Raw genomic sequence first — 26,786 nt, forward strand, 5'->3', positions numbered from 1 at the left:
AATAATACCTACTGTAAAGCTTAATCAATATCCATGCAGTGGTTTTTGCGTGAAAGAGTAACAAAAATCCAGACATCCAAACTTTATTATATTATTAGGATTCTTACATGTTGCTAGGTATCTACATAAAATTGCTATCACACTCGCAATCTTCAAAGATATATGTAATGATACCTAAATAACCGTAATAAAATAAAACACTAGTCATCGAGGGATCGCGAAGAATAAGTGTGAATTAAAATTTTAATAATCCGTTGCAAGTAACACTTACTTGTGGTCATCTTTAACTGACGCAATCTTTAATGGACAGTGTAAGTTAGTACTAGGGATGTTATGGATATGTAGTTTCGGATATGGATACGGTTACGGGTATAGGAATAATGTTATACCGGTTTCGATTACGATTACGGATAAATTATTTATAGGAGCCTTTCTCGATAAATGGGCTATCCAACACAAAAATATTTTTTCAAATCGGACCAGTAGTTCCTAAGATCAGCGAATTCAAATAAACAAACGAACTTTTCAGCTTTATAATATTAGTAAGCAGGCATAAGTAGATTGGTCGTTGGAAAATAAATTATATTAATTTGTAACAACATGACATAGAACCAAGAATTTGAAACAATGTAGGTAAAGTAAAAAAGTGACACGTTATATTTCTTGCTGCCACCTCTGGGACGGCTCTGCCAAGAAATATTTGGCTGCTTTGGATTCGGTGGAAAGGCGTGCCAGGAGACTAATCGACAGCCCGACCCTTGTTGAAGCGTCGCTTCAGGAACTTGACCACCGCCGTAAAGTTGCTTCTCTAACGGTTTTCTACAGGCTACACTTCGGAGAATGTGCGAAGGAATTATACAACCTAATTCCACCAGCCCCCTTTCATCACCGGGGAACCAGACGCAGGCTAGCGTACCATCCCTACATTGTCGACATTCCACCAGCTCGCACTAAGCGTTTCGACGACTCCTTTATAATGCGAACAGCTAGGGACTGGAATTCGCTGCCTGCTGCTGTATTTCCTGAACACTATAATCCGGGCGTTTTCAAGGCGAGAGTGAATAGGCACTTACAGGGCAGATATGTACCATCCTAGACTGCATCTCACTTAACACCAGGTGCGATTGCGGTCAAATATCTGCCTTGTCTAGCATGAAAAAAAAAACATTAGTTTTTTTTTGTTTAAAAAAAAGAACACGGAAGTAACTCGACAGATTTAAATTGACAGTCTGTCTGAATTTGTGTCTTACTTTTTTACGTTTAACCACAGATAATATACTCGTAGTTTAACCACAAACGTTTTCATAAGATTTAATATTAATAGCCAGCCTTGGAGGCCATTTCTTTCACAAATATTTACTGGAAATTGGTGTTGGTTTGAAAGAAAGTTGAAAAAGCTCTTTTTTTACACTATCCGACTTCATAATGGTCCCACTTTCTTACCTGTGTTGTTGAGTAAGTATGCGCAAACTTTCAGCTTTAAATAAATAACTTCTTCTTGTCGTGTTAACAAACCTATACAGTGTCAGCCCAAAACTCGGCCACAAGAGTGGCGTTGTCAGTAGCCTTCATGAAATCTTCCTGCGTGCAGTTGTTTGGGCACGCAGGGTACGAGTCACGACATCATGTGCTTCGTCGACTGGGAACAACAACAAAACTAAATAAACAACGAAAGTCTGGCGTTTACGGGCTTTTTCTCTGATATGTTTGGGGCTAAATATAAGTTAGTCAAATAAAATGCAATGGGTATGCTTATCAGTAACGAGGATTGTGGGCAGTCACCATTTTTATCAGTCATTTGGTATATTTCAACGGAACGTACAGACTGACCACACTTATTTTGAAGTCCCGCTATCTACATATTATTGATATGTCAACTATACGAAAATCTGTCTTTTTGTGTATTTTTACTGGCAACTGGCCGCGGATTTTGTTTGTATTTAAAAATTCTATAAAATGGGTCAACGTGGAACATTTTTCTCCATAAAAGCCTTCTGATCCGAATTAACTCTTAAAATACTACCTGCCAGTGAGACTCCAATCAAAATCGGGCCAGCTGTTATCTGTGCACAAACTAAGCAAAGCTTGTACTATGGGTACCTAAGTACTTACTAGACAACGGTATAAACAAATTTAAATACTTATAAAAAAAATGTTTCGCACGCTCTTTTTGGACACCCTGTATAAGGTACCTACATTATTGGAGATATGTAAGTGCCCCGTAAAGTCCCTCACGAACTTACTAAAAAAATATTTGATTCAATACCACAACAACTAATTTTCAGAGAAAGCTCACGATGCATTTCAACGTACCTATATTTAAACCAGCCAGGAAGACTTCTATAATTGTCACCTGCTTGGCAAAGCATTGTATATGTATTATTAATTATAATTAATTTCTAAATGCCAGGTTTATAAGATAGCATTATTGCATCGTGCCAGACAATTCAATGCTAGAGTAGGTACTTTTGGTAGATACTTCTTTTATTTGTTTAAATGCAATACAGCTTTTTCCATTACAAGCTTTTTTTTTCAAACACATACGGGACTATTTCCACCTCTCGTTCCCACCGCTGCAACTCCTGTGTAGCTTGACCGCCAATAACCCAACCAGTGAAGGTCAAGTTTGTCCCGGGGGAAAGTTAAACTGTCATTGGACCCGCAACGAAATTAATCAGAAGAACATAGGAGGAGTACGAGTTAAGAACTTCCCTCCATTGCAAAGCGTAAAATAAAGACAGAAGTAATATTTATTTTTCTAGAAGTATTGAAGGATTCGTAATAATATCAAAAATAATTCTGTGCATTACCTACTTAAACTAAAAATACGACGAGATAGAAAACTGAAACTTTAACCGTGCTATGCTATGCTAATAATTGCTTTAATAAAACCTTTTTTGCATTAAAATTAAAGAACAAGAACTAACCAAATACAGGGTGTAATCTCTGAAAATGAATGAAAGAAGACCGTTGATGTCAAGGCAACAAGCAAACCTTGAAAAAAATGACGTAAGTCAAAAAATCCTCGATAATATCCCACTTATGTTCTTAAAGTACTTTCATAATGTTACTTGAGCCAGTCGGAATGTGTTTTTTCCAGATAATTCTAGATTACGAACCGGTTTTAGGTTATCTTATCTGTTATCGAATCGATTTATAAGAGATATCATCCACTCGACTTATAGTATTATTATTTTAGATAATAAACTCGTTGGTAGGCAATTTCATAGTATGTAGGTATAATAAACTAAGAGCTAGTGAACGCCAGACCTACGTCATTTTATTAAAGCTGAAAGTTTGTCAGCGTATGCTCCCAATCTAGGATATAATGTTGGTGAATTATGAAGTTTGGGTCATCGTGGCTTTGGGAGCTACTCTACAAAAACTGTCTGGCAAGGAGTTGGTACTGTCAAAACTGTCTGGCTGTTGGGGAAAATACTTCTAATTATTGCCCAAATATTAGGGGAACCTGTTGAACCTTGGACAGAGTTGTACCTAGAACAATTGTATATATTTTTTAAATAATGCGGTTTTATGAAAAGTTGTCTAGGGTGTTACATACGTTATTTGTCAACATTAACGTGAAGTTAGCTAAGATTCGCCGACGCCGTGCAAGTACAAGAAAAAATGGTAATTTAATATTTTACACTGACGCAGTGAGATTTTGGAGGTTTACTTCATGTCAATTTATGAAAAATGTTGCATGTTTGACAAAACGGTTATAGTTAGAACATAATCTTTATATATCTAGCTACTGGACGATATGAGTTTCAGATCCTAAGCTCAAATGGAAGTGGGTTTATTATGCTTATTAAGTGAAGTAGTCGTAATGTTGTACCTTGACCACCCAACTAGCGATGTACCTTGGTCACTGATTTTCATTATGTTTTAATGAGAATTTTATTGTAATAAAAAAACATATTATACTGTTATAGAAACAATGCCCCGAAGACCTCAAAATAGCAATTTAAAGTCTGTTTCTGATTATATATTTTTTTAATTTCTAATGTTTTTTAAATTTACGTTTAATGTATCTTCATAAGACTTTTTTAACATTATTTTTGTTGATAAAGCGGTTTTAATGGTTATTTTGCTAGAATTTATGTTAAATGATAAGAAATTAAAAAAAACTAGATTGCAAGTTAAAGCCACTCCAGCGCGTATTTTGTCCTACACGACATAACATATCAACATTCAACAAAATTTTCTAGAAAAAATGTTGAATATTGTCATATTTTTGTTGATTGTGTAAGGCTAAACATGGACTGGAGAGCCGGCTTAAACTTAAGTGATTTGTTGCCAAAAAATTGTGAAAAATAATTAGTACAAAAAATATGGATGAGGATCTTTTTAAAAAAATACTTTTACTTAGATATTGTTGCTAATAACTGTAATAATTGGTATTTCAAATAATAATTTAACAGAAAATTAACAAATTTAAGCGAATATAAGCATTTATTTAAATTTAAATAGGTACAACGTACACGGTCCAAGGTACATCTGGTTTGTTGTACCTAGGACAGTTTTCCCTTTTTTTTTCTAGCAGCTAGTATGCCCAAATTTTTAAAATTATACACAATTTTATGAATGAATTATGTAGTTAATTAAATGATCTTTAAATATAACTGCACTAGACAAGTTTAACTATCACCATTATTTTTCAAAAAATCAAAATTCGAAAAACTGGCCTAAGTACAACAGGTTCCCCTATACATAAAAAATCAGATTTTATGGTTTAAAGTAAGTCTAACTTTTACGATGGCTTTATCTGTAATAGGACCCCACTCTCCCCGTGAATGTCGTAAGCGACTAAAGGACAAATTATGTGAACATCAGGCCTTCCCAACCCGTCTGGCCAGCGTGGGGAGTGTAGGCCGAATCCTCCATTTGCCTCTGGTAAATTAGAGGGTCGTGCTCCTGCAGTGGAGACTAAATGACCTGATGATGATAGAATGATGACAAAGGAGATTGCACAGTGCACTTTAATTCAATCTCGAAGCCAAGTGAAGGGTCGGACCGGCCGACTCGTCATCCGGGGAACGCGGGTTTGTACTCCGCCGCCGCTCGACTATTGTGGTGAGCTCACTCGTGACACAAGCATATTTAGCTTAGAACGAGGGGCTAACGGGACTATTACTAAATTTGTGCCGTACAAATTACTAATGTTCTTTTGCACCGACGGATTAGCAAGCTGAAATTGCAATAATTACGCAGAACTGACGGCCGATGGGGCATCAAGGTTCTGGAATGGAAGCCACGTACTGGAAAGCGCAGCGTAGAAGGTGGACCGACGACCTGATAAAGGTAGCAAGAAGGCGCTGGATGCAGGCCGCTACCAACCGGCCTATGTGGAAATCATTGGGGGAGGCCTATGTTCAGCAGTGGACGTCCTATGGCTGAAATGATGATGATGAATGTTCTTTTGAAAACAAAATCTACCTGTAAATAATCCTGTAAATCGTTCAGATATGCCTACAAGACAATCTATACTATAATATTATAAATGCGAAAGTAACTCTGTATGTCTGTCTGTCTTGCTTTCACGCCTAAACCACTGAACCGATGTTGGTGACATTTGGCATACAGATAGTTTGAGTCCCAGGAAAGGTCATAGGATAGTTTCTATCCAGATTTTTGAAACAGGGACGCGCGCGATGTAGTTTTTCTGTGACAGACAATTCCACGCGGGCGAAGTCGCGGGCGGCCGTTAGTACCAAATGAACTACTGTTACATAAAAACTTATAGCTGTCATAATAACAACAAAATAACACAGATGAGCACGTTTTATATTCGTCCGAATGAGTAATAAATACAACGAGCAACACTTCTATTGTTCCACGGAAATTATTCATTAACAACTGCCAGGGTTGAAACTGACAGGGGAATAACTGTTCCGTATGTTTTAATTGTTTTATTATTCCACTTAGTGCACCAAAATAGCACCTACACGAGTAGCACCTGGCCTATTAAGGTGCTCTAAATGGAATACCATTTAGAGCACCTTTCGATATTTTGGGCGGGTGCTATTCGTGGAATCAAATGTATTTTTATATCGATAGGTGCTCTAAGTGAAACAGGCCAGGTGCTATTCGTGCGGGTGCTATTTTGGCGCGTGCTCTAAGTGGAATACGTAATTTTTGATTATCAGTTTGATTATTAACAAGTTTTACTTAGGGCTTATCCTACGGAGACATCGAGTTTTTTGCAGGATTCCGTTAAACGTGTTTTATGTCCGTTTTCACCATCAATTCCAAATTTTTAAGTGACCCATAAAACAAAATTCTTATTATGTGTTACCATCTTGTTATGTGTTACCATAGGGGTCACTTAAAAATTAAATATTGATGGTGAAAACGGGCATTAGTCCCGCAAAACCGATCCGTTAGAATTTGTAATTCGATTTCGAACACACGAATAGATTTATTTGTCTCAAAAGAGTGTAATAATAGTGTGTTCATACGACAGTCCAGTTTGCGAGATCCTGCACAAAACTGGATTCCAATGGGAACAAACTCTTTACGGACAACATAACGGACTCCTGATATTAGCAATTGTAACAATAACAGAAACAAGGAAAATATGCCGGTCACGGTAAAATAAAAATAATAATGTTAATAATGTGCTATTTTTAAATCGAAATCCATTCATTCGTGTTTTTGTACGTGTCTCTAACGCCCGTATTCACAAACATTACTATGAGGTCTCACAGTGTGCGTGGACGCACAGGGTGACACACTAACCAATCACAGAGCTCTATCTAACGCTGTGCGTTCGATTTGCTGCTTCACTTAAGCAAGCATCGTTTGTAAATACAGCGGGCGTATCTAATTCTCAAGTAACTTTTGCACGCTTTTTCGACTGCGTTAGATTTCTTTGAAAAGTAGCTATGCGCCTATGCCTTATTTCTTTTTAATTATTAAGTTTTAAAATGTATTAATTTATATTATTTTCTGTCTTTATTAGATTTTATATTGCTAGGTATTTGGTGTGTCTGGATTTCAATTTTGATATTATTTGTATTTTTTTTCTTTTGCATGTTGAATAGCACCTTTTCGTACTAAGTAGTATAAGTATTAAATGGAAATAATTTGTGTTTTTCTAATGTACCTACCTAATTTAATCTTTAATCGTTTGTGTGTAATTGTACAAGGAGATTATAAGCTAAGTATTTTAAAAAATAGTCTTCAAATATCTTATTCGATCAAACACTAAAACCTATCTCCGTCCGCATCGCCTATAAAATCGCAAAAAATCCAGACGGCGAAACACAAAATGGCCGACTCCGAACTGGTTTGAGCCGGATCACACCAGTTACTGGGGTCGATGACCCGCCAACTGCAATAGTGTTTTGTTTAAAACAACAAAGTAGAAAGTTTTGGCCATAACCTATACATTTTAATGTGCAGTTGGTGAAATTGGAATGTATTATACTTTATGACAGTGACAGGCTCATAATTTTCTAAATAAAATAAATATAATACAGTCTGAACATTACAAACTTGAAGGATTGCGTGCTAACATTGGAAAGTAATTAATCAATTAAAATACATAGATAAAATTAATTTTTCTTCGAAATCGGGCCTTTTCAAGGCGAGAGTGAATAGGCACTTACAGAGCACCATCCTAGGTCAAATACCTGCCTTGTTATGCATAAAAAAATCGACTAAGGGACAAATATGCGAACATCAGGCCTCCCCAACCCGTCTGGTCAGCGTGGGGAGTGTAGGACAAATCCTCCATTTGCCTCTGGTCAATTAGAGGGTCGTGCTTCTGCAGTGGAGACTAAATGACCTGATGATGAAGGATAAAAATCAGTAGACACGAGTGAGACATCGTGGGAACCGATTCTTGGTATCCGAGTATAAACTTCCCCATAGTTTATAAACATAGTCGGAACATACGCGATTGTGCTGTTTATAAATACGACCCAGCAGACAGGATGGCGTCGAGAAGAACTAGAAAAACTTATAAAACTCACTTTATTTTTGCGCTTATTCCCAAACCAAAACTAGTAACCCTGTTACTCGTTGGGAAAAAAATCCCATCCAGTCAACACCCCTACTCGTTAACCTGTATTTTCTTACTATAAGCTTTAGAATATTTCATTACTAGCTTTCCGCCCGCGGCTTACATTACTATGAGGCGGCCCACGTGGAATTTTGTCTGTCACAGAAAAACTTTATCGCGCGCATCCCTGTTTCAAAAACCGGGATAAAAACTATCCTATGTCCTTTCCCGGGACTCAAACTATGTCCCTGCCAAATTTCATCAAAATCGGTTCAGTGGTTTAGGCGTGAAAGAGAGACAGACAGACAGACAGAGTTACTATCGCATTTGTAATATTAGTATAGATATTTATAATGTTTTTTATAATGAAAGCTCTTCTATCTTAATGTTAAAAGTATAACATTTGAATACTGACCGCCTCGTGTTGATACGGTTACGTTCCATTTCCGTGTTGATAAGTGTGATGCGTCCTTAACATCGAACTCCTTCTAACATAGGAGTCTACGATCAATTTCGTTGCGGGTCCAATAACAGTTTGACTTTCCCCCGGGACAAACTTGGCCTTCAGTGGTTGGGTTATTGGCAGTCAAGCTGTAGATCCTGGCTACACAGGAGTTGCAGCGCAGCGGTAGGAACGAAAATTGGATGACTTTATTTCCGTACCAGAATGTTCAAAATTGGTTTACTGGTTTGGATAAAGGTTACAAATAGAAAAGAGTTAGCCATTGGCTGGTAATATTAACTGTTAGCAAAAAAATCTATTTAGAAAAATAACAATAATCATGAAAACTGCATAATATTAGTAATCTGTTAAAATATCTTTAGTTTTACAAACTCAACACCACTCAATTTAGGCCTGATTTTTCAATAGCTGGATAACTTTTAACTGAAGAATAGGTTTGGCATATTGACAGTTTTAGTATGGGAAATAAGTCAAAATGACAGTTCTATTCTTCAGTTAAAACTTAACCAACGATTGAAAAATCAGCCCTTAAACTAACATAATTCTAACGTCAGATTACACAAACCACCGCTTGTGTAGACAATGTGACACTGACAGCTGTCAAAAGCAAAAATGGCGGACTTTTTGAACAAACTAAAGAAGAAGAAGGCCGACAAGAGCCACAGGAATAGTGTATACTCTATGGTTTCCTCCAGTGATCTGACGCCGGGCAGTCTGGAGATCTGGGTGGAACTCCCAGATGAGATCAAGTACGATGCATCGCTGGCACCTTTCAAGAGGCTGTACGAGCAGCAGCATGGTAAGAAAACCTTTTTAATTTAGGTCATTATCAGACTCCATCATCATCATCATTTCAGCCATAGGACGTCTCTTCCAACGGCTTTCACAATAACCAGTTGGCAGCGGCCTGCATCCTGCCACCTTTATGAGGTCGTCGCGTACGTTGTGCTTCCCGATACGTGGCATAGCACACTTATCAACCCGGAAAGGGATCAACACCGTATCGCCTTTCGCCGCGAGGTGAGGTGTTTACGTTGACTTATGGTCCTATGTCCCCTAGATGGGGCAGAGGGCGTCCACAACAGTCCTCCATCTCGTTCGGTCTTGAGCTTCTCGCTTGATCTCGCTCCAGGTCTTGCCGATCTTCTTCGCCTCGTCCGCTACAGTGCGCCGCCAAGTTTGCCTGGGTCGACCACGTTTGCGTTTTCCTTGGGGATTCCAATCCAGAGCCTGCTTAGGGATGTGATCAGGGTCCCTTCGGAGAGTGTGGCCAATCCAGTTCCACTTGCGGCGCTTGATCTGCTGGTCGATCGGAATTTCGTGGCACCGTTCTAATAGCTCGACGTTGGAGATTTTCTCGGGCCAGTATATGCCGAGAATTCGGCGAAGGCAGCGGTTGATGAAGACCTGCAGCTGGTGCGAGATAACCTTGGTGACCTTCCACGTTTCACACCCATAGAGCAGAACGGATTTAACGTTGGACCCGAATATTTTGATCTTGACCCTTCGGGTCAATTTCCGTGACTGCCATATGGGGCGAAGTTGTGCGAAGGTAGCTCTGGCCTTGGCAATGCGCGAAGTGATGTCCTCTTCGGTACCTCCAGTTTCTGACACGACGCTCCCGAGGTAGGTGAAATTGTGGACTCGTGCCACATCCTCTGCACCAATCCGTAATGGCGTTTACGTTACGGTGCCAATAAGTGTGCGTTGCAGTACGGAGTTTCATACAAAGAATACTGACCGCCTCGAGTTGATACGGTTACGATCCGTTTCCGGGTTGATAAGTGTGCTACGTCCTTTAGTCCACCCTTATTTTACACCCTATTACATTATGAACTTATCATATTCTGAAATTGAATTTATGTGAACATTTTCTTCTAATAAGATTTTTAGAAAGTCTAATAATTAGTTGATTTCATTTGCTAACTGCTTTTCTTCAGTACATAACTAACTCTACTATTTTGTCGGCCGTTTGGTGTAGTGGGTCGAAACGGACTACTATTCCGGAGGTAGCGGGTTCGATTCCCGCACAGTACAAACATTTGTGTGCATGAACACATTTGTTTGTATTGGACTGGGTGTTTTCTATGTATAATAAGTATGTATTTACAAAAAAAAAGTAGTTGTCTAGTACCTATAGTACAAGTTTTGCTTAGTTTGGGACTAGAAGCGTAGTGTAAAATTTCCAAGGATATTTATTTATTATTATTATTTTCTCTAACGCAGGCAAATTGGAAACACCAATCGAGGGGGATGAGGGAGACAACCTATTCGACAAGAAGATTGCGGATCTCAGAACTGAAGAGAACGAAGCGCAGAACCTCCAGAATACGCTCAAGGACAGTGGGAGTAGGTAAGTTGCCCTGTGGTTGAGGATTTCTATTGTGAGATTCTATGGTTAAGAATTCCTATAATGAGATTCACTATAAATAGGCCTCATATAGAAGCTGAAAGTTGCACAGCGTGCTATGAAAAGGGCTATGCTCGGTGTTTCTTTACGAGATCGAATCAGAAATGAGGAGATCCGTAAACGAACTAAAGTCGCTGACATAGCCCGACGGATTAGCAAGCTAAAGTGGCAGGGCACATAGTCGCTTTCCGCTGTCTGTCCCTATGTATGCTTAGATCTTTAAAACTACACAACGGATTTTGATGCGTTTTTTTAATAGATAGAGTGATTCAAGCATCCGTGCGAAGTTGCGGCAGAGTTGTCCTGTGGTAATCAAGGTGGGTCCGCACCCGCACAGCGGATAAACTGAGCATAGGTGGAACTCAGGTTAAGGCCGGGTAGCAGAGAAAATGGCGAAAATGAGGTTTTCATTTTTCATTTTTGAGGTACTAAACAGTAAAATTAAAGGCTAAGATTTTTATTGGGCATAGTTGAGGATATTTTCTAGGGCTATTAACGGATGGAAACACGATTTGATGAAGTTGACTCGATAGAATAAATTCCCAAAGTTACCTCTATTCGTTTTCTATTTATGGTTTTATTTTTAAAATAAGCGATTTGAGATTCTAAATCTTTTACTAAACTAAAGTTCAGAAATAACTTGAGGGCTTTTAACGGATGAAATTTTTATATTGCGTCTTATTTAGTTACTATGTTAAAAAATGTGGAAAAAATCGTCCATGACGGCTTGGACAATCTCAATCAGTCGCGCGGTGGCGCTTACGGAGGATGGACGCGTGCCAGTTTTTTGGCCGTGACAGTTCGCGATTTGTCAATATTTTTGACAATGATGACTTTGATGAGTCACAGTATAATAATATCAGTGTTACTGGAGAAAGCTAAAATTTTTGATAATTAAGAATTATCAATTTTGTCTACCTATTGAAATTTAAATCGTTCGCATCCTTTTAAACGAAGATTCTACTCATGATACATAGTACATTCCTCAAATATGAGACAAAACCAATGAGTTAAAATTACATTTTAATAGTACCTACATACAATCGTCTTACACTCTTTAGAAGAGCACACTGACACAAATAAATAATAAAAAATACTGTCTAAGGTCTGTAGCTAAAGGTCTAAGCTGTAAGATAGAAGAATCTTCTAGCCAAAAAGATGGCAGATGCAGCAGATGTCAACGGATAATATGACTCCTTGTAGACTTGAGTCTCTAGAGCGTCCCTTCCTCCACCATGCGTAAGAATTTTCACAAAAATACTGTCTAAGGTCTGTAGCTAAAGGTCTAAGCTGCAAGATAGAAGAATCTTCTAGCCAAAAAGATGGCAGATGCAGCAGATTTCAACGGATTTAAAACTGGAGTTCATGTGACTCCTTGTAGACTTGAGTGTCTAGAGCGTCCCTTCCTCCACCATGCGTAAGAATTTTCACAAAAATACTGTCTAAGGTCTGTAGCTATAGGTCTAAGCTGCAAGATAGAAGAATCTTCTAGCCAAAAAGATGGCAGATGCAGCAGATGTCAACGGATTTAAAACTTGGAGTTCATGTGACTCCTTCTAGACTTGAGTCTCTAGAGCGTCCCTTCCTCCACCATGCGTAAAAGTTTTCCAAAAATACTGTCTGAGGTCTGTAATAAAAGTCTAAACTGCAAGATAGAAGAATCTTTTAGCCAAAAACATGGCAGATGCAGCATATATCAACGGATTTAAGACTGGACTGGCACCACCTTGCAATGTCATCCTCTCATTGTTGTCTGTAATGTAAATTATTTTTAAAATGTATTTAAAAAATAAAACGTTCGTCAACTCAACTACACTACACAAACACCTTTGTTCGCAACTGTACCTACTGACGAAACCTCGATATTATACCGTTCATTTAAGATGGCAAGCTTTTTGCTGCGGTAATGCACTCCAGGTAACCGTGTGTGATGCTTATTGCTCATAGTGATTTTCGATACAGAGCCCCGTACATACGTTATACATAAATTATGGAAAGAAAACACCCAGACCAATACAAACAAATATGTATGCAATTTTAATATGATATTTTTATTTATTAATAAACAAAAAGACTGAACAAAATTGATGCGTGTACTGATTAATGTAATTAACCACATGCAAAGCTTTGTGAATTGCAACAACTATAATTTATTATCCAAGCTCTAAATAATCGCTACTACGAGTAACTGATCATAAAATGTTTTTCCAATCGCTCAAGCTCCCGAGGATCTACCGATAGGTCGGGTGACGTAATCTTGAAATTCTTTTAGCCGGCGCGGAACTTCCGGAAGGTCGGGTGACGCCACGCCTCTTTGAACCGTGTTTACTTTGGCAGTTATATTCTATATTTATTCGATTCTAAAATATATTCCCAAAAATTTTGAAAGTTGTTTTAATTTGTATCACTTGGATATGATTTGTATTAGAAAGTGCTGTGAGTGTGACGCTTGAACGGAAGGAAGTCAACCTAACCTAACCAACTGCGTATTTCTAAACTGCGTATTTCTAAACTGCGTATTTCTATACTGTGTAGCCGCGAGAGCTCTTTGGCGCGCTGTCTTCGGCGAAGTATTGCGCGCGCAGATTTTGACAGCGCGAAATACCTACTTTAGCAGAAATACCAAGCCTTAAGGTTCGCTACACTGGCAACTCCCCTATGCTCAGAAAGAAGGACACTGGTGGATTTTTAGTGGGTAGGCCCCTACCGTCTGGAGGGGAGAGCCCCACATAACCCGTCGCCTGACCACAGCGGCGGGTATGCAGCTCAAAGCATTTTTACCACCTACAAAAAAAAGGGTCGCTAGTTGTGGATAAAATTTGAAACTAACAGCGTACGTTCTAACATATTTTTAATGTCCGTTCCAGGTTGATGGATCCTCTAAATACGAAGGCAGAAAAGAAAATTAAATCAGAAAGGAAGAAACAGGTATGCCAACTTTACTTATCACTGCTACCCGGTCAAGTTAACTGCGCACCTGGCTGCCGTGACGTCACATCGCTCTGGTACTGACCGGGCCCGCGTTCGCCCGGTCAGTACGAGTGCGTGCGAGGGAGTCGCATTCCAATGAGGTGCGCAGTTAACTCGATTGGGCTGTACTATCGGCCACAGTGTTAACTATTCATTTCCGTTTTTGCTCTCGCTCTCATCAAATGGTGATTCTTTGCGATAGAACGAGAGGACATGACCGGCAATGGGTAGTTAACACTGTTGCTGATGGTACGTCATTTGGTTCACTAAAAAAAACAACCGAATTGAGAACCTCCTCCTTTTGTTGAAGTCGGTTAAAAAAGCATTATATTTCTTGATAAAGTCTGGTCCGTGAGCACGTACAATTTTGTCCAATGACCCCAAGCTACACATCCTTATCGCTCGCGCGTAATTATGTTGCTATCGCGCTCGCACACTCACTGCGGGTGCCAGTCGCACAGTCGCGATGGACAGCAATATAATTAAGCGCGAGCGATAAGGATGGGTAGCTAGGGGTCATTGGACAAAATTCTACGTGCTTACGGACCGAGCTTTAGCACATTTATTTGCTTACAGGTGCAATTCATAGCTCGTATCTTCAAGCTATCAGCGCTGGTCGGCTGCTGGCTGCTGTTGACTGTCTCTCTCATCATGAATAGGGAGAAGCTGGATGTGGTCCTCCATACCGCAGTTAAAGAGGGAGAAATAAAAGGTAAATTAGAGCTTGTTCCCACGGAGAAATCCAGTTTTTTGCAAGATCCCGCATAAGGGCGAAGCACACTTATCAACCCAAAAACGGATCGTAACCGAATCAACTTGAGGCGGTCAGTATTTTGTGTGATACGAGCGTAATGCAACGCACTCTTATCCTCACCGTAACGTAAACGCCTCGCCGCGGCGATAGATGATACGATGTTGATCCCTTTCTGGTTTGATAATTATTGTGCTATGACCGTAAGGGCCCACCATCACTTTTTGCGGGATCCAGTAAACAACAATTTACACCACAGTCCAGTAATGGAGGATCCCGCAAAATTTGATTGCTATGGAAAAAGGTCCCGACACGCACCCTTCTATTGACTTCACGTAGCAAGCCACCGATAACAACTATGTAGTTTAGTAAATACAACAAACTGAATCTACCATCTTACCTAAGTCTGTCGCCATAACAACAATGTTAACAGCATTATGTGTTCCGGCAGTTAGAGGTAAGATAGCCTGTTCCTCCGTGGTTGAGGATTCCGGGTGAAGCTCGCTTCCACCTTCGGCCTGATCGTCACTTACCATCAGGTGAGATACAGGCCAAGAGCTTCCTCGTTGTGGATTAAAAATATTTTTTTTTTTAGAATACGCCCTGCAGCCTACACTCCAGAGGGCGCTGGTAGCCATCACCCTCACTGGACCCTTCAGCCAGAGCAGACGGAACGAGAGCGACCACCTACTCTATATCTGGCTGCATAGGGAGTCTGAAGTCCTGGGATTGGAGCAGGTTCGTCGATCATTCGTTGGGCAGCGTTCGGGAAACTTCGCGATATTCTCACGTCCGAAATACCGCAGTGTCTCAAGTCAAAAGTATTTGACCAGTGTGTGTTGCCAGTGATGGTATACGGATCTGAGACGTGGTCGCTTACTATGGGCTATACTCATAAGAAGGCTCAAGGTCACCCAAAAAGCGATGGAGCGTGCTATGCTTGGAGTTTCCCTGCGTGATCGAATCAGAAATGAGGAGATCCGTATGAGAACCAGAGTGACTGACATAGCCCGCAGACTCGCTAAAATCAAGTGGCAGTGGGCGGGGCACATAGCTCGCACATAGTTGCGACCACGAGCTGGAAGACGTAGGCAGGCCTCCCACTAGGTGGACCGACGATCTGGTGAAGGTCGCGGGAGGTGCCTGGATGCGACCGGCGCAGGACCGGTCTTTGTGGAAATCCTTGGGGGGAGGCCTTTGTCCAGCAGTGCACGTCTTTCGGCTGAAACGAACGAACGTTGATCATTGGTTTCAGCCAAATGATGAATTAGCAAGCTGAAGTGGCAATGGGCAGGGCATTAGTACACAGAACTGACGGATGGGGTAGCAAGGTCCTGGAGTGGAGGCCACGTACCAGATAGCGCAGTGTAGGACGTCCACCCACAGAGTGGACCGACGTCCTCATAAAGGTAGCGGGAAGGCGCTGGATGCAGGCCGCCATCAACCAGCCATTGTGGAAATCATTGGGGGAGGCCTATGTTCAGCAGTGAAGCAGTTCCTATGAAATGATGATGATGAAATGACGTCCACTGCTGGACATAGACCTCCTTGGATTTCCACAACGACTGTTCTTGCGCTGCCCGCATCCAGGCTCTTTTTGCGACCTTTTTAACTGAAAACAGATTGAGCTGAAATTTTACAAACGCATGTAATACCTAAAAAAAATCGTTATTCTGTTCTTTCTTATTTTAAGTTAGTTTTTGAACTTTTCTGAAGTTAAAAACGCAACAAGATAATACTAGGAATAATATCAAAGGTAAAAGCAATAAAATAAATATCAGAGGTCCCGGGTTCGATTCCCAGTGGGGGCAAATTTTTCTGTTCGGTTTGGTTGGTGGTAGGGCTTGTTCTAAGTCCGCCTGGCTAGTTACCACCATCTTACCTAAGTCTGTCGCCATAACAACAATGTTAACAGCATTATTGTGTTCCGGCAGTTAGAGGTAAGATAGCCAGTTCCTCCGTGGTTGAGGATTCCGGGTGAAGCTCGCTTCCACCTTCGGCCTGATCGTCACTTACCATCAGGTGAGATACAGGCCAAGAGCTACTATTATTTATTCTGTGCCAAGAGCTTCCTCGTTGCGGATAAAAGAAAAATCTCCCCACTGGAAAATACGTTTTTGTAATTTTATGCAAAGGAAAATTGAATAGGTAAAACCATTCACAATTTAATTCCTTACACTGTGTTAACTTATTCATATTAATGAAGTCATATTTATGTAGTTTAAATAATATTTCTTTTGTCCAGCAGTGGAACAGAAACACCTTACTGTACCTACACTACCTATATATATAGAAAGATAAATAAAAGCTTGTAAAATCATCATCATCATCATTTCAACCATAGGACGTCCACTGCTGAACACAAGCCTCCAACGATTTCCATGTTGACCGGTTGGTAGCGGCCTACGTCCAGCGCCTTCCTGCTACTTTATGATGTCGTTGGTCCACCTTGTGGGTGGACGTCACACGCTGCGCTTTCTGGTACGCGGCTTCCACTCCAGAACCTTGCTGCCCCATCGGCCGTCAGTTCTGCGTACTATGTGCCCTGGCTATAGTCACTTCAGCTTGCTAATCCGTCGGGCTATGTCAGCGACTTTAGTTCGTTTACGGATCGCCTCGTTTGATTCGATCTCGCAAGGAAACGCCGAGCATTGTAAAATACTACCTGTATAAGCTATGAGTCATAAAATCCATACTACGAGTATTAACGATCACTGTAAAACATGAAATCGTAAAAGTGGTGTTATTGTATAAAATAAACAGTTATCCAAGGAAGACTAACAATTGACTCGGATAATAATCAACAAACAATACTTTACAGCCTGCACATAGACTTTTATGATCGTCAAGATGCTGACTACGATTGTCTATGAGCTGTACATATTTACAGAGAGTAAACGGGTTTTTTAAAGGTTACTGATGTCCCTGTTAACTCCTGGCAAGCTTGATATGCTTGTGTTAGCCTGTGATAATCAAGGTTGGTCCGCACTGCGGAAAATCTGGGCATAGGTGGAACTTGGGTTAAGGTTCGCCTCCTACAACTACCCTATGCTCAAAAAGAAGGACACTGGTGGATTTTTAATGGGTAGGCCCCTCCCGTCTGGAGGGGAGGGCCCCCCATAACCCGTCGCCTCACCATAGCGGTGGGTATACAATTCAATGCATTTTTACCACCTAAAAAGTGAGTGAGTTCACCAAAATGGTCCAACAGTCGATGGGGATCGAACTAAGGGTTAGAATGGTTTATCATTTACTAGCTTTTGCCCGCGGCTTCACCCGCGTAAATTTAGTTTGTGACAAATCGTCATAAATTATAGCCTATAATATGTTATTCTGGGTTATTATAAACAATAATACAGTAAAGTTTCATCAAAATCCGTTTAGTAGTTTTTACGTGAAAAAGAGACACAAACATCCAGACATCCTGACATCCAGACATCCAAACATTCACATTTATAATATTAAGTAGGATTGCTGTCCTGACAGTTATATGGCCGTTATGTTTACTCAATTTCTTGAATTTTCCGCGCATTATTCTTGATTTTTGTTACACAAGAACCTTCTTGTGACAATATCAAACGCAACAAAAAAGGAATTCGAGAAATCGGGCCAGCCAAATTAAAATACCTTTCAGTTTATCCATTTTTATAAAAGATCTTGCGGTTTTCCAGAACTCCTCGATTTGGGCCGTCCATCTTCAGTCCGAAGATGTCCTGGACTTCTCACCAAGCACCACGGAGTCCAAAACCCTCGCACTAGAGCAAAGTCAACTGAAGCCACCGATCTTTAGTGTGGATAACAGCAGCGACCTCGACCTGTTATCGTGGGACCAAATTGAAAATAATGGTAAGGACTCATCATCATCAGGTCATTTAGTCTCCACTGCAGGAGCACGACCCTCTAATGTACCAGAGGCAAATGGAGGATTTGGCCTACACTCCCCGCGCTGGCCAGACGGGTTGGGGAGGCCTGATGTCCGCATAATATTTCTCCCAGATGGTTGTCTCTTTCTTGCTTCCATTAAATGTGGTTCTCTCTTTCTCGCAGGTACAACAGTGACTCTGAAGATGGCGACAACTAGCAACTGCACGGTTCCTCTCACAGTGAGCTACCAAATGAACCCTCTGGATGAGAGAGATGGGATCATATACTCCACAATTCTGCTCGCTTCTTTATATCTTCTTATTATTTTTGAGGTAAGTTTGCTAACAGGACTATTCCCACCTCTCGTTCCCACCGATGCAACTCCTGTGTAGCCAGGATCTACAGCTTGACCGACAATAACCCAACCAGGGAAGTTCAAGTTTGTCCCGGGGGAAAGTTAAACTATCATTGGACCCGCAACGACACTATTCGAAAGCAAAGAATAATTAGACGCTCAGTTCAAAACAGATCTACAGCTTCACTTTGCCAAATAATAGTGACTGAGTTTCTTGCACTGCTCCTTCTCAGCACTGGCCCATATTACTGTCCCGAAGCAGTGGATACTTCAACTAAAGGTCATAGCATATTTACCAACTCGGAAAGGAATCGACGCCGTAGCGCATTTCGCTGCGAGGCGAGAGGTTTACATTACTGTGCACTGTGCAGATAAGTGTGCATTGCAGTACGGAGTTGCATACAAAGAATACTGACTGCCTCGAGTTGATACGTGTCCGGGTTGATAAGTGTGCTTCGTCCTTAAAATTTGGTCCTTTGGGAGTCTACGTGCATAAATAAACGATTTGATTTTATTTGAATACTAAAACCTCTTCCAGATAGTGAACCGGACCATCGCAGCACTTCTTTCCTCGTCTCTCGGAGTAGCAGTTCTGGCTCTCAGCGGTGCCCGACCTTCCTTGTCTGAGCTGGTCTCTTGGCTGGATGTGGAGACCCTGCTATTGCTCTTTAGCATGATGCTCCTGGTCGCTATACTGGCAGAAACTGGGCTGTTCGATTACCTGGCTGTGGTAGCCTTTGAGGTGAGCTACTAACTGCTAATTATGGAAACCATTGGAGAGACGGTCAGCAGTGGACGTCCTATGGCTGAAATGATGATGACTGCTTCTGCTATCGTGAGTTCTGATGGAGTAGAATAAAGGTCATAGCAGATTTATAAACTCGGAAAGGGATTAACACCGTATCATCGCCATACGCGAGCGTCATCGCCTTTCGCGCGCTGTCAACCGTGAGGTGAGACGTTTATGTTACGGTGCGGATAAGTGTGCGTTGCAGTATGGAGTTTCATCCTAAGTAGGTACTGAGGGTCTCGAGTTGATAAGGTTACGATCCCTTTCCGGGCTGATAAGTGTGCTTCGTCCTTAATGATGATGATGATGTGACTATATTTTATTTCAGGTGACAGGAGGAAGGACGTGGCCATTGATAAATTGCCTATGCTTCTTCACTGCCTTCTTCTCCACGTTTCTCGACAACGTCACCACGGTTCTTCTCATGACACCAGTCACTATAAGGTAAAAAGCAACAGCAACGGGACTATTCCCACCTCTCGTTCCCACCGCTGCAACTCCTGTGTAGCCAGGATCTACAGCTTGACCGCCAGTAAAAACCCAACCAGTGAAGGTCAAGTTAGTCCCGGGGGAAAGTTAAACTGTCATTGGACCCGCAACGAAATTAATCAGAAGAACATAGGAGTTCGAAATTAAAATTAAATTAAAAATTGTTTATTTCAATAAAGTTACCGGGGTCTCCCAGAAAGTAATCGTAAGATCAATTCTAAGAATTAATTCTCAAGATTCTAAGAATCAAACGTTGCAGGTTATGCGAGGTGATGCAGCTGAACCCTGTGCCGGTTCTGATGTCGATGGTGATCTTCAGCAACGTGGGCGGCGCAGCCACGCCGGTGGGCGACCCGCCCAACGTCATCATAGCCAGCCACCCCTCCATGCTGGAGCAGGCAAGTCTTCCTCTTCTGCCTCGCCTTATCAACAAGTAAAGCTCGATTCACACATATCAGTGAAGCCACAGTTCCGTCACAGTGTCCGCTCAGTTAAGTATCAGTGCTACAGTGTTGCGTCAGTGAAATATTTTGAATATTTTAAAATGTTGAATGAGCTGTTTCAATATTCTTGTTCAGAAACTATGAAGTAAGTTATTTTGTTTTTGATACCGCGACGGCGTCCGTGATTCGACAAAAAATATCGTCGTCAACGAATATAAATGACCCACGCTGAACTGTCCCACCAAACTCAATGACAGGGGGACGCTACCATCGTTCAACTATATGGTTTCCAACATGGCAAAAATCGGAACCATCGATCCGGTATTGTGTGTGTGGCGCCCCACTGTCAATGTCATGCATAGGACAGTTCAGTATTTTGGAACTATACGTCCGTGATTGCCGGTGTCGGCACTGACACTGAGAGCACTGTGTCGTCACTGACACTGATAAGTGGGGATGCGTTCATAGAAACTATATGAAAGAATATTTCGCACTGTGCCGGTACTGAGCCTGAACTGTGACTTCCCTGATATGTGTAAATCGGCCTTTACGCGGTGTCTGCTTTAATTTTTTTCAATGCACCCGGAAAATGAACAACACCGTATCGTCTTTCGTCGCGCTATCAACCGCGAGGCGTTTACGTTCCGTCCGGTACAGATAGGTCGTGTGCGTTGCAGTACAAAGAAATACAATCGCAAACAATGCTGACCCCATCCACTACGGTTACGATCCCTTTCCTGTTTGATAAGTGTGCTTCGTCCTTTATAATATTAGTATAATGGAAAGTCCGGGCGCCGAGCAGATAGGATTTCGTAGAATGTGAATTTCGCACACTCACTGTGCGACGGGCGGCCGCAGCCCACAGTGATGGCTTGATCACACGTACCGAGCAAACGGGCGAGTCAGTGCTCTCAACCGAGTTCTCGGTGTGTATGAACATTACGCCGAGTGCTTGGCCGAGCGCTCGAGTATGTGACTCGCTGACCCAACTCTCGGCCTACTATCATTTTACTGTCTTGCCAGTCCACTCAGTAGATGTGATCAAGGTTTGAGTGTGCGTGCGCGTTGGGGTCATTGTACGAAATTCCATCTGCTCGGCGACCGGACTTTAGTTGAGACAGAATATTTACTGTCTGGTTTTCTTACAGAACATAAACTTCACGACGTTCACGCTACACATGGGCGTGGGAATTCTCCTGGTGTGCGTGCAGACTTACTTCCAGCTGAGGTTCATGTTCCGGGATATGAACAAGCTGAGGCACAGCGTCCCTAGGGATATATTAGGTAAAATACAAAGGTGTCTCTAAAAGTTCGTTCGTTCGTTCGTTTCAGCCGAAAGACGTCCACTGCTGGACAAAGGCCTCCCCCAAGGATTTCCACAAAGACCGGTCCTGCGCCGCTCGCATCCAGGCACCTCCCGCGACCTTCAGCAGATCGTCGGTCCACCTAGTGGGAGGCCTGCCCACGCTACGTCTTCAGGCTCGTGGTCGCCACTCAAGAACTTTCCTGCCCCAGCGGCGATCAGCTCTTCGAGCTATGTGCCCTGCCCACTGCCACTTGATTTTAGCAATTCTGCGGATTATATCGGTCACTTTGGTTTTCCTGCGGATCTCCTCATTTCTGATTCGATCATGCAGGAAAACTCCGAGCATAGCCCGCTCCATCGCCCTTTATGTGAATTTTCTTTCTCGGTCCTTTCAGAGTTGCGGCAAGAGATAGCAGTATGGCGGAGGGCCGCAGCCTCTCTCTCCTCGTACTCCAGAGACGAAGACCTGGTCCGGAGAGCGCTAGAGAAAAAGGTTCGTCATCATCATCATTTCAGCCATAGGACGTCCACTGCTGAACATAGGCCTCCCCCAATTATTTCCACAATGGTTGATTGGTGGCGGCCTGCATCCAGCGCCTTCCTGCTACCTTTATGAGGTCGTCGGTCCACGGTAGGCCTGCCCACACCACGTCTTCCGGCTCGTGGTCGAATTTTATAAATTTTGTTATTATACATATTACTTTATTAATTTGACAAATATCAAAGCGAGAACAGCCTAGCGCAGTAGGTTTTTTAAGGACGAAGCACACTTATCAACCCAGAAACGGATCGTAACTGTATCAACTCCAGGCGGTCAGTATTCTTTGTATGAAATTTCGCACTGCAACGCACACATATCCGCACTGTAACAAAAACGACTTGCCTCGCGGTTGACAGCGAAGCGAAATGCGATATGGTATTGATTCCTTTGCGGGTTGATAAGTGTGCTATGACCTTAACTTTCATGATAACAGTGTGTCCTGTGGTGGAAAAAAATGTGATCTTGGTAATAAGTTAGATATAGTAGAAGAATTTCATAATTTTTTATGTAATTTTAATAAATAAGATAGATTTTTCTTATTTTTCCTAAACTAGTCATGACCATGGTTACCCACCCTACGACGCCGGCTTATCATTGAATTTTGGGACACATTGTAGTATCGATGAGTAGAAATATAAACTGCTAGAAACTAATTATACTTATTATTTCAGGTCAATAAGCTAAACAGTGCACTAGTGAGGAGGGAGGCTGGAGGGGGCACCTCTAAGACAGACCCTATGTTCTGTTCCACTCTTGCGCAGATGAAGCAAAAGGTTTGCATTAGTATATTTGAATTAGAGTAGAATAAATAAACGAAGTTAAAATAGTTCCGTCTCCTTTTCGTGACTGTTCCACTGTTGAAGTCAGTCATGAACAGTATTAGGTATTATTATCTATGGGAGTGTGATCTTTGTAAGCATTAATGCTTGATTTAATACAACATACATCTACTTCTGCAATTTATTACACCGATCTTGTCATGACAAAGAAAAATTTCCGTGCTTATAAGCGACTTTGTAAAAAATAATATGTATTGGTATTTAGCTAATAGCTCAAAAGATATTTTATGTCCCCTTAATAAAATTGATGCTTATTGTCCGTTTTCTTAAAGGTTACTTAATGATGTCTCCTGTCATCCGCTTTGCACTAGATAGATAGAATAATAGAAGGAAGTTGAACCTTAATTTCGAACTCCTCCTATGTTCTTCTGATTAAATTCGTTGTGGGTCCAATGACAGTTTAACTTTCCCCCAGAACAAACTTGACCTGCACTGGTTGGGTTTTTATTGGCAGTCCAGTTCGATCAGTTTCCAAGTTGATAAGTGCTACGTCCTTAAACATCCCCTGCTGTGCAGTCCCGATAATGTTGTCCCCTTAGATTAAGGAACCTTCAGTGCTATTTTCACTCATTCTTGATCAGTTTTTCTTTATTTTCAGTACAAAATCAGGGACAAGCAACTGCTGGTCAAGTCGGCCATTTGCGTGATGTTCGTAGTTGTTGTTTTCTTCTTACATGCTATCCCCGAATTGCGTAAGTATTACAATCATACATAACTATACAGTTTAGTTTTTAGAGGGGGGCGGGGGGGAACGCCGTACTCGAACAAAAATTGGCACTTTAAACTTTAACATTTTGCAAACGGATCCCTAAATCGAAAAATAGTCTTAGAAACCCCTAAGTCATTTTAAAATAACTACAACGATACCCCACACAATGCGGTAGAAGATGAAAAAAAATCATCACTTTACATGAAAAAAATTTTATTTCAAAATTTTATTGTACCGTTTTGTCGGCGTGATTAACCTTTAACCGACGACGTGATTTTTTTGTCACGCCGTCTGCGAAGTGCGGTCTGTGGGACCGCTATATTGTTTACTCAAAAAGTAATCATTTTTTGTATAAATATATATTAGTTTTATATTTTTTGAGAACATTATAGTATTACAAATAAACATACGTATAATTTGTGAGGAATCAATGTATATTATTTATTTAAATATGGCTAAAACTTTTTTATCTTTAATTTCATTGAAATTACGCTAGAGCTCAATAATACCTATATAACTTGTAAATTTGAATCAAACCAAGAAAAACTATACTCCTTCCTAAATATAGTGAAAATAATGAATAAAATAAAAATAAATGACACGTACATTACAGGCACAAAAAAAAATTGACGTAGGGTAAACATTAGGCACAATCAGGACATTTTTTTTACCGCATGCCAAGCATTTTCGGTATGCATAAGTAACTCCTGTAAGATAATTTCGTTTTCAATTTAAGTGGACTAAAATGTACGTCTTTTTTGCAGCTAGTGCAATGACATCAGGCTGATTACAACGATACCCCCACACAATGCGGTAGAAGATGAAAAAAAATCATCACTTTACATGAAAAAAATTTTATTTCAAAATTTTATTGTACCGTTTTGTCGGCGTGATTAACCTTTAACCGACGACGTGATTTTTTTGTCACGCCGTCTGCGAAGTGCGGTCTGTGGGACCGCTATATTGTTTACTCAAAAAGTAATCATTTTTTGTATAAATATACAATTAGTTTTATATTTTTTGAGAACATTATAGTATTACAAATAAACATAATTTGTGAGGAATCAATGTATATTATTTATTTAAATATGGCTAAAACTTTTTTATCTTTAATTTCATTGAAATTACGCTAGAGCTCAATAATACCTATATAACTTGTAAATTTGAATCAAACCAAGAAAAACTATACTCCTTCCTAAATATAGTGAAAATAATGAATAAAATAAAAATAAATGACACGTACATTACAGGCACAAAAAAAAAATTGACGTAGGGTAAACATTAGGCACAATCAGGACTTTTTTTTTACCGCATGCCAAGCATTTTCGGTATGCATAAGTAACTCCTGTAAGATAATTTCGTTTTCAATTTAAGTGGACTAAAATGTACGTCTTTTTTGCAGCTAGTGCAATGACATCAGGCTGATTTGGCATGTCAGAGCCTAGAATACATGTCACTGTTTGCTTTACCACCCGTTTTGCGGTATTTTTTTATTTTTTATCTTTGACATAATATTATGTCCAAATATCAATATATCATTAGGAAAGTCTTTTCCTAGGTTGTAGTGGCCCAGGATCCATCATTTTTACGAAAAATGAGTCGTCTAAAACAAAAATGCAAGTTTCAGTATGGTACAAAAAAGTCACGTAGTCTGCGACGTGCGGTCCCACAGACCGCTGTTGAACTTTAAATCGAATTATCTTATTAAAACTGCCCTCATCGATGTAACCACTATCTGTAATGGCGTTTGGGCAACTAAACACGAAGGTACTGAGACGCCCGGGACACGGGAGTAGGTAGAACATTGCAATCCACATATTTAAAAAACCGGAGCGGTTTGTGAGACCGCACGTCGTCGGTTAAAGGTTAATATACATACCTCCACAAAATTACAGCTCTCTAGTGCCAATAGTTTCCAAGCAAAACCTCGGACAGACAGACAGACGGACATAACGAAACAAGGAACCCTAAAAGCAGTTTTTATAATGTGTTTTCATATATTTTTTTGTTTCTTATTAATAAACTAGCGGCCGCCCGCGACTTCGTACGCGTAGATACCGTTTTACCCCTTTCATTTATCTTACGCGGTTAAGATTTTTTCATACAAATGTTTTTTCCCGCTAACTCCCGTTCCCGTGGGAATTTTGCAATATCCTGTTGTAACTAAGCTTTAAGTTTACTAAGGTACCTGCATGCCAAATTTCAAGCGTCTAACTTAAGCGGTTTAGATTTTTCATACAAAAGGATTTTCCCGCTAATTTCCGTTTCCGTGGGAATTCCTAAGTATACTATAACCTGCCCAGGAGTATGAAGAATAATTGTACCAAATTTCGTTAAAATCCGTCGAGTAGTTTTTGTTTCTATAAGGAACATACAGACAGACAGACAAAAATTTTACTGGTTGCATTTTTGGCATCAGTATCGATCACTAATCACCCCCTGATAGTTATTTTGAAAATATATTTCATGTACAGAATTGACCTCTCTACAGATTTATTATAAGTATAGATAAACCCTTGTTTCTTTCCAGAGCGTCTCTCGCTCGGCTGGACAGCTCTCCTCGGGGCTCTCTTACTGCTTCTCCTGGCGGAGAGGGAGGATCTGGAGCCTATTCTGGCGCGGGTGGAGTGGTCCACACTCCTGTTCTTTGCGGCTCTCTTTGTGTTGATGGAAGTGAGTTACATGTAAACTTACTTTAACTTTGACAAACATAAAAAATCCGTCAAACTACATACAAAAAACACCGGTTATCGTTATAGTTACGGTCAAAGTTAGGTGGTGCAACTCTGCCTAAATCTTCTCGTCGTGTTGACAACAAACTTACAGTGTCAGCCCAAAACTCCGCTAC

At 40.8% G+C, this 26,786-nt stretch overlaps 1 protein-coding gene across 2 annotated transcripts in view; it reads left to right on the plus strand.

Annotated features, from left to right (window-relative positions):
• Window positions 1-26,786, plus strand: part of LOC135085662 (P protein-like) — a 60,272-nt gene that overhangs the window by 28,837 nt on the left and 4,649 nt on the right. The window contains exons 3-17 of one of the 2 annotated variants that reach the window (XM_063980446.1): window positions 9,167-9,270; window positions 10,698-10,824; window positions 13,749-13,809; window positions 14,428-14,563; window positions 15,198-15,340; window positions 18,274-18,448; window positions 18,650-18,798; window positions 19,360-19,563; window positions 19,940-20,055; window positions 20,360-20,498; window positions 21,692-21,827; window positions 22,245-22,342; window positions 23,062-23,163; window positions 23,828-23,921; window positions 26,469-26,611. In XM_063980446.1, the coding sequence (XP_063836516.1) occupies window positions 9,167-9,270; window positions 10,698-10,824; window positions 13,749-13,809; window positions 14,428-14,563; window positions 15,198-15,340; window positions 18,274-18,448; window positions 18,650-18,798; window positions 19,360-19,563; window positions 19,940-20,055; window positions 20,360-20,498; window positions 21,692-21,827; window positions 22,245-22,342; window positions 23,062-23,163; window positions 23,828-23,921; window positions 26,469-26,611 (1,927 nt within the window). Of the gene's footprint in view, window positions 1-9,025; window positions 9,271-10,697; window positions 10,825-13,748; window positions 13,810-14,427; window positions 14,564-15,197; window positions 15,341-18,273; window positions 18,449-18,649; window positions 18,799-19,359; window positions 19,564-19,939; window positions 20,056-20,359; window positions 20,499-21,691; window positions 21,828-22,244; window positions 22,343-23,061; window positions 23,164-23,827; window positions 23,922-26,468; window positions 26,612-26,786 lie in introns of both variants that reach the window. The other variant, XM_063980447.1, reaches the window with a different exon arrangement.

Source organism: Ostrinia nubilalis, chromosome 29 (genome assembly GCF_963855985.1).
Source record: "Ostrinia nubilalis chromosome 29, ilOstNubi1.1, whole genome shotgun sequence".
NCBI classification, from domain to species: Eukaryota; Metazoa; Arthropoda; class Insecta; order Lepidoptera; family Crambidae; genus Ostrinia; species Ostrinia nubilalis.